Source organism: Onychostruthus taczanowskii, unplaced genomic scaffold (assembly GCF_017590055.1).
Source record: "Onychostruthus taczanowskii isolate IOZ18803 unplaced genomic scaffold, ASM1759005v1 scaffold31, whole genome shotgun sequence".
NCBI lineage: Eukaryota > Metazoa > Chordata > Aves > Passeriformes > Passeridae > Onychostruthus > Onychostruthus taczanowskii.
Genome location: NW_024500461.1, coordinates 6,552,005 through 6,564,617, shown reverse-complemented (window position 1 = coordinate 6,564,617; position 12,613 = coordinate 6,552,005). Strand labels below are relative to the sequence as shown.

The following is a 12,613-nucleotide window of genomic DNA, read 5'->3' as shown; positions in this document are numbered from 1 at the left end:
ATCATTGCCCAAGGAATTTAAATAGAGGTGATCTCCCTTAAATGTGCTTCAATGTGCAAGTCCCACTTGTTCTGAGGCTCTGCTCTGTGAGGAGCAGAGCCTGATCACCTGACAGGATCAGTGAGTAGAAATGTGCTTCAATGTGCAAGTCCCACTTGTTCTGAGGCTCTGCTCTGTACCTGACAGGATCAGTGAGTAACTAAAGGCACTGATTCTAGAAATACACCAAATCGTGTAAAGGAAGAAGCCAAAGTGCATTCCCTGAAGGACCTGTATGCTAAAATATAAGATGCATGCTGGTGTCACCACCAATGACAGGCTGACAGGAGGCTGTGATTCTGAAAGGCTTTGCTTTGGCTGTTTAACGTACCTGTAAGAAACCAGCTCTGACATATAATGATTCAGGGCAAGAAGCATGTACTGCTTTTATACAGATGCTCTACTGGCTGAACTAGTTAGTTGAACTAAGTATCTATTGCAGCAGAAGTGCTCAGCATCCACTTAGACAAAATGCTCTAAGCCCGTGGGGTTCTTGAAACAGCTCTTGTCAAAAGACTGATTTAGTTTTGGATAGTAATGCATAAATGTAAAAGCTGTGCTGAGCTGTTATATTTATTCAACAGGAAAGCATCTTCTCCAAAGAGTTTTCAGAAAGTATTGAAAAAAAGAAGAGAATTTATTGAAGTAATGTACATAACATGACTGACAGACCAGCTGTTAAAATCTGTAGGAAGACAGCAAAAGAATGGAACTTGATTTCATGTACAGCTTGACAGGGTCAACTCGTAGGAGCTGGATGGCTTAGAAATATATCAGGAAAGTCAAATGTTGTCAGATAAATATAGTTTTCAATGACCAAAATAATTTAAAGTAGCTCCTGTAGATTAGTTCAGTAAACTTGTTGCAAAATAGAGGTTCAAACCCAGCACATTTCCAGGAAAGCCAGTGGGCTAAAGTGAAGGATTATTATATTTTTTATTTCCCACGCAATCCCTTCCTTCTAGATCACACACAAGGTTATTTTTGCACTGAACTTTAAAAGGAAGCAAGTTATAATAAAAACGCCTGCTGTGAAATTTATACACAAAGTAAAAATAAAACTAAAATAACTAAAAATACTATGGTGTGTCGTCTAGAAAGAACTTTTAAGGAAAGGGGAGAAAGATCAGTGGAACTGCAGGTTGTGGATGGTGTCAACAAAACACAACAGGTCAACACATGCAAATATATCAGGCTACATCTAACATCCTCACAGGCTGTTTTACACTGAGGGGGAAGCTGTAAGACTGCACTATCAGGCAAAGTACAGGAGTTTGTTTATACCATGTCTGGACCTGCACAGAGCCTCCAAGAAGCCTCCCAGTGCTCCCAGTTCTGATGTAAGCATGAACAAGCTTGGCCTGCCTGCCTCTAGGCCCACAGCAATATTTATCCATCTACTGGATATTCCACCCATACATCATTAAGAGCAGAGTGCGCTTCAGATTTGGATTTCTGTAGGTAACTTGCTGATACCCTAAGTTCCCCCTGACAATTTTCCTAGTGCAGTCTCCATTACCAGCATTTTTCAGATGCTGGGCTGTGCCTTCCTAGGACAGTAAAAATGCTCCTGGAAAAAATGAAAGATTAGAAATTGCAGGTTCAATTCTATGTCAGGAGAGCCTAAGTTCACTTCAGTTATTTAAGCTGGTTATGCTTCACAAGAACAGCATGGGCAGTACAGATCCCTAATGAGAGGGACAAGAAACAAAATGCTGGGATATGCTGCTCACAAAGACTTTTAAGAACACCAAAGGTTAGCTCACTCTCTTTGGGAGAGGAGGTAAATGGATATTGTATGCTTAACATGTGCTCCATGATTTGAAATGTTCCAGGAAATGTGATTGTCAAAAAAGTTTCATGACAATGTCATTATCATTTCAATTAATGGCATCATTTTAATGCAGTAAATCAATGAAGATCTTGAAGGCGATTCATTAAAATCCTCCCCCTTCACAGGTGATTCACCCATCAAAGGTAAAAAGCCATGATGAGTCTACCCCTGAAAATGTAACCATCTGAATCCACAGGTCTAACAGACTGAGTTAACATGGTGGCATATTTTGCTGAAACAAAAGCTTCAAGGCCATCACAATGGAAAAGTCTGATGTAAGGACACAGTTTTTCAAAGTGTATGGTTTTAAGACCTTCTTCAGCTGAAATTCTGATACACAGGCTGAACACTGTCACTGATTCATTTGACCGTTTCATCTCTGAAGTGTATCCCATTAGCTCCTAAATTTAATCTCTCACATTTACCTTTTTTATTTGGGTTTCTTCCACTCATTTTTTCCACCTGAGAAATGGCTTCTTCCCAGCAGCTGTTGCTTGCCTGGATATGAGGCTGAATAAACTTCAGTTTTTGTTCCAGAACCTGATGGGCTTCTGTTGTCAACTCGGATGTCTCCTTAGTGCTAACAAGCTTTTCAAGCTCATCCTCAAGAATTATTACCCTAAGTAATGAGGAGGCAAACAGCAGTAAGTAATAATAAATATTTCACCATTCTTTCAATTATTTAATGTAATATACTGTTATTTCCTTCAAGTTTTAAGAACCCACCTCAGTCAGTTCCTCAAAGATGCCCCAAAATTTTAAAATTAAAATATTTTTTCCTACATCAAGATACATTGTTTACCTGCAATAGTTATAGTAATCCTTATATATAAGATTAAAGGAGTAGGACAGTCTCAACTGTTTCACCAAGGCAGTGACAAATCTTTAAGGATATTTACTAGTTAGTTACTATGAGCTGAATGTTCTTATAAAGCATAAAAATCAATGGAAGATAATTATGTTTTCATATTTTTATAAGGGAGTCACAGAAGCAAGGCAAAATCTTAGTGCTGCTTATCTTAAAGTTTTCACCACAAACTCAAAGAATACCCAGAAAAAATATCAGATTCCATAGTAAACCAAGGATCTTTGAGCCCATACTATGTAAAAACACGGCTGTGACTGCAAAGACTTTTTTGCTTTTACTTGGGGATACAAGCTGACAACCCAAAGAACTTCAAATCCAAAGCCTCCTGCATACTCTGTTATTCATGTGTAAACGTACTCATTGAGCAGGGCCTTGAGATGCAGCTGCAAGCTGCGCACCGCCGTCTGCAGACTGTTCAGCTCCCTGCACTGCTGCTTGCTCCTGGCTGGCCACTGCAAGCCCGCCTGGTGCTGCGTTTCGAAGTAGCGGTAGAACTCGTAGCTCCTCCTGAGCTCCGCCAGGCAGGCGGCGTGCGTGTGAGGGAGGCCCTGGCTCACGTCGCGCAGGATGTGGTGAGGCAGCCGCTCCGGGGACGCCGAGGGCTCGGGGCACGCGTTGGCCGGGGACAGCAGCAGCGCCAGCCTCCTGAAAAATTCTGAACTCTGCCCTACCCACAGCTGAAAGAGGACCTGCAAAACAGGGTAGGGTTAGCTTGTGCACCTGGGAAGGCGGTCAGCTTCCAAAGTAAATGTACAGATACACCATGGGAAAACACTCCTTGGCCGGCAACGGGAACTTGGAAAAACTGCAAAAATCCGCTGACTGTTTTTGAAGGGTATTCCAGAGCACGTGAGGTTCAGATCTTGTGAACCTTAGGTGACTGTTAATTCCTTGATGAAGGATATTAAACGCAATTACGCTCATAAAGTTGTCAGAGTCCCGAACCTCATATTCCCGTCGGCCAGTTTCATTATTTGCTATAATCTCCGCATACCCTAGAGCTCGTAAAGGGCTGCCAAAATTCCAGCGGCAGCAAAGACATTTTTCCCTTTATAAGGCCAAGCTGTCATTTCTACAATCTAATAACTACTGCATTGCCCCACACCCAACCTTGAAACATGAGCCTAATTGCACTGTACTCAACAAAAAAATATTCTACATCTGAAGAAAGTTGAGCTGCTAACTTTTTTCTTTTTTCAGCCAAAGTAAGAAATTCCACCAATACTACTAAGGAAGGAAAGGCTTTTAAGAAATGGATTGGTTCACAATGTCACATATGGTACAAAAGAGGCCAGTCCATCTGGGAGCAAGGCAGTCCAAAATTTCAATGTCTTGAGAATTTCCGCTTCCAATGAAAGAACTGTTTTCTTAGTTTAGAGAAGTTTGCTCAGTAGATCATGACAGTACAGCAGCACCTTTTATGTCTAAAATGAAAAGGAAAGGTTATGATACTTCTCTCTGGAATAATGGCCCCTATTAAAAGGGATCAGCTGTAGGTGATTATGAGGTGCAGACTGAAAATTGTTCACAAGCATTCCAGACCAAGGAAGACAAAACATTGACTCATCATGTCAAAAATACTTGGATGCAAACTGAGAAAGTATTTCAAAAGAAAAAAAGAAATCTCAATTTACAAAAGATGCTCATGAGAAAAAAGAATACATGAATGACATGAAATTAATTTGGGGTACACATGCAAGACTGATTTGGCTGGGTGCAAAAATACAAAGCAAACAAATGAGCAGCAATCACTCAAGTGTCTCTGAACGTGTGGTGCCCTGGATAAAAAAATCAAAAGCTCATGCTGTAATAAGCACAAAAGAAGACCAATCCCTTCCACCAGACATAAATCACAGGCAGTAAAAAAGTAGCACACAGAAATAGTGGACTTCAGGAACTGATAATAATAATCAAGAACCTACCTGAAAAAAGCACAATGACAAGAGAAAAGGAAATTCCAGATGTATTTATGCTTGCAAGCAGCTTGCTCTGCCAATAACTACTGATGATCTTTGCTGACACAAAATATCCACCTTTCCTCAGCTTAAACTGGGAATTGTTTTCTTAAGTGAAAAATTTTCACTCTTTAAACTGCTTTACTTCAAGGACAAGGTAGCCAAAAGACACATGCTACATTTGTCATATGGCTTAGCATGACCTGCATTTTAATAGAAAGACAAATTCTCTCAAAGGGGAAGAAAAACTCCTGAGGTCTGCACATACATCCAAGGCTCACCACACAAATATGTCCCGAGGTTATCAAAGTATATTATACCTACACAGGAATCTGCTTAGGACTGATGTATGTTAATTTAGCTTGGTTCAGCTATACCACACCCAGCCTACATTGCTGGCTGTTATGAGTTACCATAAATTGAGATTTACTAGTTGTAAATGTAACTGTAACCAGAAAGCATCCTAACCAGTTTAACTAAAACAGAGTTCAGTTAAATTACTGCAAGTTGCAGGTAAACAAAGGCTTAGCTTACAAGCTTGGGCACTTCTGTCTGGCTTCTTGTGCTTAAAAACAAGTGGGTAAATTAGCAGGCTTACATGGTTGCAATTAGAACTTCTGCTAATGAAATGCAAGAAGAAAAATCCCAAAAGCTGCTATTTATTGTAGCTCTTAGCTTAAAGCTAATTAGACAAAGCCTCAAAGCTTAGTAATCACTATTACTGGTAGAATTTACTGTCAGAACAAAAGAAGTCAAGGTCTATAAATTAAGAGAAAAAATGCAACAAAAGCCAACCCCAGAGAAACACAGAAGTCATATAATAATGGAATTTTCCATTAAAAAAGACAATGCTAAAGGGGAACTGCCCTAGCAGAGGGTCATTAGAGAATAGAAGGCTTGCATTCAAATTAGATCTTCCTTCCAATTGACTCACGTAAATAAAAAAACCCTAACATCTCAAAACAAAATAGATAAAAAGGCCATTATACGGTTGTCACTCTGTTCAGTTAAAAGTTTTGCAAAGATCAAAGAACCACACTGGCTCATGGCAGCAGGGGTCCAAGCTTATGATTTCTGCTCCTCATTGTGACTAAATGCAGCTACTCCCTTTGGCATTTACAACTAATTTGTGATTTTTGATGTGTCTCTTTTTACTCACATCAAGAGATTTGATAAAAAATTAATTAAGTACAAATACATAAATTATTTTATTCAGCTGGGATCAGGTGAAATCAGAGAGCAAAAAATCATGTTTAAGGGGTTGATCAAACTGATTATAGAACACTGACTTGAACTTCCATGACTTGCAGAAAAATATCCTAATGTTGTATTGAGTAACTTCTCTTTCTCTACATGCACAAAGAAATCAGGTGAATGCTGATAAATGTAGAAACACATGATAAGAGCCTGACTGATTACACCTTACCCTCAATTCAGTGTGTTGCTACAGGCTAGGATGTACAAGCCACAGGACTTCATGACAAGAGAAAGATTTTCACCAGGAGCCTGCATGGATGTATTAAGCCCTTCTAGGAGAACTTACCTTGAGTGCAGGCAAGCTGAAGCCATCAGTCAGATTGTGTGCCTCCTCTTCAGAGACCTGCTCTTCACTCAGTCCCAGACCCAGCTCCTTAAAGGGGACCACACAGATGTAGCTGGTCACGTTGTCACTCTCCGAGTTCAGAGGGTAAGTTTAGCTGGAGTTAAGGTGGTAAACAAAGCCACTTTTTGCATTAAACATACAGAAAATGAAACAAATACTTAATAAGGTTTCTCATTCCAGGCAATTTTTATGAAATCACATACTTTCATCCCAAATCCACCTGAATCCTCTTTCGCAATCCTTATTTGAAGCGCAAGTTTTAAAAGCTCTTTGAAGGATGGGAGATAAGAAACTGACAAAACACCTATGTCAAAATAAAAACACATAAAAACAAACAAAGTAGATTGATGAAAAATCCCTGCATCCCGTTTGAATGAGTGAAACAGCTTACTTTTAAATATTGAGTTTCCAAGAGATAGTTCATGTCAATCTTAAACCAGAAATTAACAGAGGAAAGAGAACAATTGTGCAATTTTAAATTTTAAAGGTAGCCTGTGTTATAGACTAAACTCATGATGTGAATTAGCTGAGAGGTCTGTCTGTGGATGGACTGCTCAGAGGTCTTTACGTAAAAAGTCTAACATTTCAGAGAGCTCTGTAAAAACAGGAGCTCCCTGACTGTGTCATACCATTAACTTTATTGATTACATCACTGTAAAGACATTATGATTTTGGCAGGATGAGTGGCAAACTGGTATCTATCAACACCATTCAGCACAATTAAAATCTCAGTAGGAAAATATACATTTCTAGTCATCAAAAATGCTTAAAAAGTAGGAAGCAAGCCCAATAGAACTGATACCAGAAAAGAGAAAAAATAATTCATAGACTAGGGCAGCATTTATTTTAAAATAGCACTAATTCTAGGATAACCTCAGGCTGGGGAGGAACAGTTCCAGATTTTTGCATGTTTTCTGACAGTTACCCAGTCACAAAATAGTAAAATTCATTTAAAACAGAAATGTAAACTTATGCCCATAAGTGCAAAATCACATCGGTTCCACAGAAATATATATATATATTTGTAAAGCATTAATGAAAATATGGTCTTAATTTAATATATTTGTTTTTCATTTATAGTTTGATCTAGAAACTGAATGCTCTCATCTCTTGCACACAAAGCCAATTAGAAGCACTTGTCTCTTATCCATCTAATGTGTTTTCTGGGGGAAGCTACGAGTTCCATCCACTTTCACACCCAAATTTTCCATGTGCTAAATTCTCAGAGGATTTAACTTGCAAAACTGATTTGCTCAAGAGACTTTTACCAGTTAAGCAGAAGAACATTGCAGGAAAAAGTAATATTCTGTGTCCCAGGAAACAGTAAAGCAAAGTGTCCAGGATCTAAAAAACCACATTTCTCCCTACTTTATTCCTAATGTCTGGAAAGGAAGAAGCCTATTAAGTGTTCAAACAAAACCCTGCAATGTAAATTAATTAGGATCAGAATATTACTGTTGTCACCAGCAGCTGCCTCATATAAATGATGTCTACTCTAAATTAACCTGACAGCATGCCCAGCAGAGGGAGCACATAGGATGAGGATGTCAGAAATTGAAAAGTCAGGTCAAATGGCTTCAGGACCAGTAATTTTAGAAACTACTTGTACTCCTTGTTAGCCTTTTCCTGCAACATGGCATTTCCAACAGTATGAACACCACAAAAGGCAATTTGGACACACATGGATTCCTAAGTCATGCTAAAAATAAATTCCAGGCAACATCTCAAATGTGAGGTTTGACCAAGGAGCCACTTACCCATGCTGTGTCTCAGCCAGGGATTCCCTGTGGCCTCCTGCACCTCCTGCCTTGCCCTCCTCTACTGCAGCCCTTCCACTCCCATTTCTATCTGACAGATGAGCAGAGAACTGATCCCATGCCCCCATTATCTTCCTAAGAATCAAACATTTAGAAAGTTTAAACATATACACACCATTATATACAGGAACACACTTCCTTCATGCACTTTGATCTTGTAGTATTTTTAGCCCTACTGACTTCTGTTAAAGCCAAAATACTAAAGCCTAACAGATTAGTTAAATTTTTCCATGTCTCTGTGAAAATATTTCATCCATCTATCTAACTTACATGCCTTATTAGCTTGAAAGAAGAGAAGGCAATGCTACTTAATAATGAACTGTGAAATCCAGAATAAAATGCCTGTACAGTGAATGTAAGCGCGTATCATGTGAGACACTCTTATTTACCTACAGAAAAACAAGAATGCGAATGTATCCCTGTAAGTAACAATTTAACATTCATACTTTAGTCTTCAAAAGCACATTCCCATCTGAACATCTAACAGGAGATTCTCACAGGATTCCTGGGAAATCCAACCTGCTCTTCCTTAAATTCTCACCTGCTCACCAGGTGAGCTAAGCATGTGATGAACTGGCTGGTCAAGGAAGAAACACAGCGCTGAAAAACGCCCAAGTGTCTCTACTCAGATATTTCAGCATGGCAATTTAGGATTTTATAATCTCAAGAGGGTACTACTTTTTGTTTACTTGTTTTCTTGCATGAACTTTCCCTCTCCCTAGTTACCTAGGTACGGGTTTTTCTAACAGTTCATGATGCAATAACTAAACCTTTACAGAGTAGAAGCAACAAGTTTTTATGAGATTTACTACAGGAAATTTGCAAATGTGCCCAGTGCATCTCAAAGACACAGAAGGCATTTTATATGCATTCCATTCTAATAGGGTAAGACATCACTCAGTTTAAAATACTACTATCCAACGTCTGGTTCTATCACTAAAAAAAAAATAACACTATTTATGCCTTGACAGCAAAGAACATCACCTCACAACAAAATCCAAGCTTTTAAAGTTTATGTGGTCCAATGCCCAAGTCCTACCTATCAAAATAGTTCAAATCAGACCATTCTGAATCAGCTGAGGATGAGATTATTAACATCGGCCAATAACATAAGCTACAAGATTTCCTCCGTCCAGCTTGTATATAACTACATCAGATTCCCATGATGCAGAACCCACAAGGCTCTTAAGAATAAAAGTTTAAGCAGCTAGCATGCCGAGGGAAGCACTGCCTGAGTCACCACACAATTCAGTGGAGGACAGTGCAGAGAGCTTTTGAACTGGTCTGCACGACATCCTGTAAATACTTAACCCAAAGTGCCTAATTTCTAGTTGAGGCTTTCAGCCATTGCATCCTGCTATAACCTTAGATTCTGAATTAAAAGAGAAATACTCTTTTCTATGGCATTTTGTTCTGTGATTTTGAGCAATGCACTCTTGCTGACATGAACAAATCAGAGTAAGAATGGTGTGAGCAAATGCTGAGTTGTTTCTGCTAGTACCCAACTGTCTCTCCACACAAAATGCAAGCAATATGACTTTCCCTCTCACTAAGTCACTGGTCTACCAAGTTTGACACAACTGCCTTGTATAAGGCTAAAAATTTCACTGCATATTTTCTCTTCTACATGGGAACAAATTTCAATCAGGGCAAAATTATTTAACTGTACTCATTGAAGGCAGCTGTCTAACTAAAAGAGTGTACACTAGCCACAAGCAAATACTGCTAAACTTCTAGTTCTACTGAATAGAAGTGAGAATGAAAACATATCAAGTTTATGCAATTTGTATCACCATGAATAAAGCTGTGACCTAAAATTTTTAATTCTCTGTCATAGGTTCATCAGACTGATCTCCTTCTACCATATGTGAGATATACATTAACAGAAAAGCTTAATTTGCTGCAGTTAATTTGGTAGGAGAAAACCAACTTACCTTTGAACACAGGGATGTCGAATGAAAGGCCATATTGTTCAAAGAAGAGGAATTATAAAACAAAATCTTGAAGGCCTCTGAAACACATCATCAGCACTTACACCAAAGCATGGGTGTCAATAATGATACAATGTTTTCAGTGCATTGAATCTTATCTCATCACACTGCACAGTACACAAAAAGGCAAATTTTACGCATGTTCCAAACCAAACGCAAGCCCCAATTTACTAAGCTACCTTTTCTTTCCCTTGTTTAGATACCTAATTAAATACTGTGTATTTCTAGACATCCTGACTCAACATTGGCCCAAGTGCAAGTAGGCAACACGGACTACCTGAGCTGGTGTGTTTTTACAGGAAGGATATTTTTTCAGCATGTACAGAGTAGCCAGTCTTGCAGCGCGGAAGTTGGCTCTGACGGATCGATACACGGCTTTGCGCAGGCCGATCAGGTGCTGGCTAGGATGCTGTCCAGCTTTATTAAATGGGCAAGCGGCACTGACCCTGTCAAGCAAACTTGAAAAGTAAAATGTGATACAACTGTACAGATGTCCTAAAGTATTTTTAAAGAACAGTACATCAGTTTTCCTATTTCATTATTTGGAAAGCTTTTTCAAATCACTCAGTAACTATGGGACTAAACCTTGATCATATCAATGATATATTTAATCAAAATTTCAGACAGCAGCCAGGATTCCTCAGTAAATAGCCTTAATTTATTCTCATCTGAGCCGTGGCAAAACTCCTGAACACATTTATTTTCTCTAAAATTTTCCAAAATGGCACAGTAATGGCAGACATGCCATAACATTATCTCAATCAGGATACAAAACTATTACAAGCCCACTGTCAGCTTGGAAAGTTTTAATAAACATGTATTCAACATATACCTCTTTATACCCAAATTTATTTTTTCAATAATTTTTGCAGAAAAAAGGTGCCAACACATAGCTTTCCATACAAAACACCATATTCTTTTGACCTTTCTAATGCAGAACGTTTTCTAGGTGAAGAAAAATATTATTTGAGAGGTGACATAGATTTTATCATCATGCAATGAATGGCAGCTGTGTTTGTGAGAGTCTTGACAGGTAAACACATGACATGGATACACTACACAAGCACATAAGAAAATACATTTGGTGTCTGGCTATTCAGGTGAATATACCATTTAAAAGAAACAATGCCATTTGCCTATTAGAATATAATTCACATTGGCTTTAGCACTGTAAGAAATCACCTCGTCTAGAAATAAAATGAATTGTGATCTGGGTGAAGACTGAACAGGTCTGTGGATCTTTAAGCTCCAGCTGTATCTTCTCATACACAATCTGATGTCAAACCTGTGACTGAGACTCTGGAAACAGCCTCGGTGCACTCTACTTGCTGGGCCTGTTTTTACTAGAATCAGCTCAGGAATGAACATGGTCTGGACAACAGGACAGTCAGTTGTGGCTAATTGTTTGGGGACTGGAAGCCTGCTTCTGCTCTCACCCTTCCCAGGGCAGAGTGAAGAGGTGATTTCATGTGCAGCCACTTAAAAGGGAAAAGCACACAGGGTACCTGGTAAGCCTGAGGTGGGTTGCTGCATTGGTAACTATTTCAGTAGTCCATGTGACTAAAAAGCTGACCAAGTCAGCAGACTGACACTGCTGGGAAAAGGTCAGTCCTACTCCGTGTGCTTCACTGAACCATGCTGCACATTGACTGGGAGGGGAAATAGCTTGTGGCCTTCACTATCAGATATGAAAACCAGAGCAGCCCACCCAGTGAGCAAGGCTGGAACCATATATCAGTGTGTTTAACACCATTAACACAAGCAGATTCATGCCAAATATTGCCATATATTGAATATGCTAGCTGAAATACAATATAAAATATCTGCATACCATTTTAAATTATGTGTTATTAAAATGGTTTATATAACATCTCATAAATGACTTTACAATTTCAAAAAAATAAAAACCAAACTGTGTTTACTTCCATTTCTAAATGTAAATTTAAAATGCTAGCCTTGCTGTATCTTTCACTAGGGAACACAGCATGTAATGGAGTACATGCCAATCTCTAACCCTTCCCTAGCTTTTGGAAGTAACAACTGGAAGTGTTTATGTATAAACTCTCACATTAGTTTGTAGACCTAAGCCCATGTGAATTATCAGAAGAAAGCTCAAAGAAAAGGAGCAAAATTCTTCTACCATAAAATAGACAGGGATCTATGTTCTACTACAGTGATGCAGACTTTTCCAACTCCTATAGAGAACAAATGTAGCATAACTCATGCACAGCATGTACTGCCAGTATTCAGCAAAATAATCTGCTTTCCTTCTGGAATGGATTGTTTCAGTGCTTTTTATAAAAAAATTATTCCTTATTTGACTAATTTAATTAGTAGAATCTATTATATGTTTTTCTGTCAGGTATGTCATACCCCTAAATTCCTAGTGTTTCATTTATCTTCACAGATCACAGAATGGTTTTGGTTGGAAGGGAACATGAAGATCCTCTAATTCCAAACCCCCTGCCATGGGCAGGGACACGGGCAGGTACACCTTCCACCAGGC

The 12,613-nt window shown here is 38.9% G+C and overlaps 1 protein-coding gene across 1 annotated transcript in view; it reads right to left on the bottom strand.

Annotated features, from left to right (window-relative positions):
- Positions 1–12,613, bottom strand: part of VEZT (vezatin, adherens junctions transmembrane protein) — a 51,307-nt gene that overhangs the window by 18,614 nt on the left and 20,080 nt on the right. Inside the window, exons 7-10 of the mRNA XM_041409743.1 lie at positions 10,416–10,553; positions 6,240–6,387; positions 3,099–3,430; positions 2,299–2,492 (exon numbers count right to left, since the gene is read on the bottom strand). Of these exons, the coding sequence (XP_041265677.1) occupies positions 2,299–2,492; positions 3,099–3,430; positions 6,240–6,387; positions 10,416–10,553 (812 nt within the window). The remainder of the gene's footprint in view (positions 1–2,298; positions 2,493–3,098; positions 3,431–6,239; positions 6,388–10,415; positions 10,554–12,613) is intronic.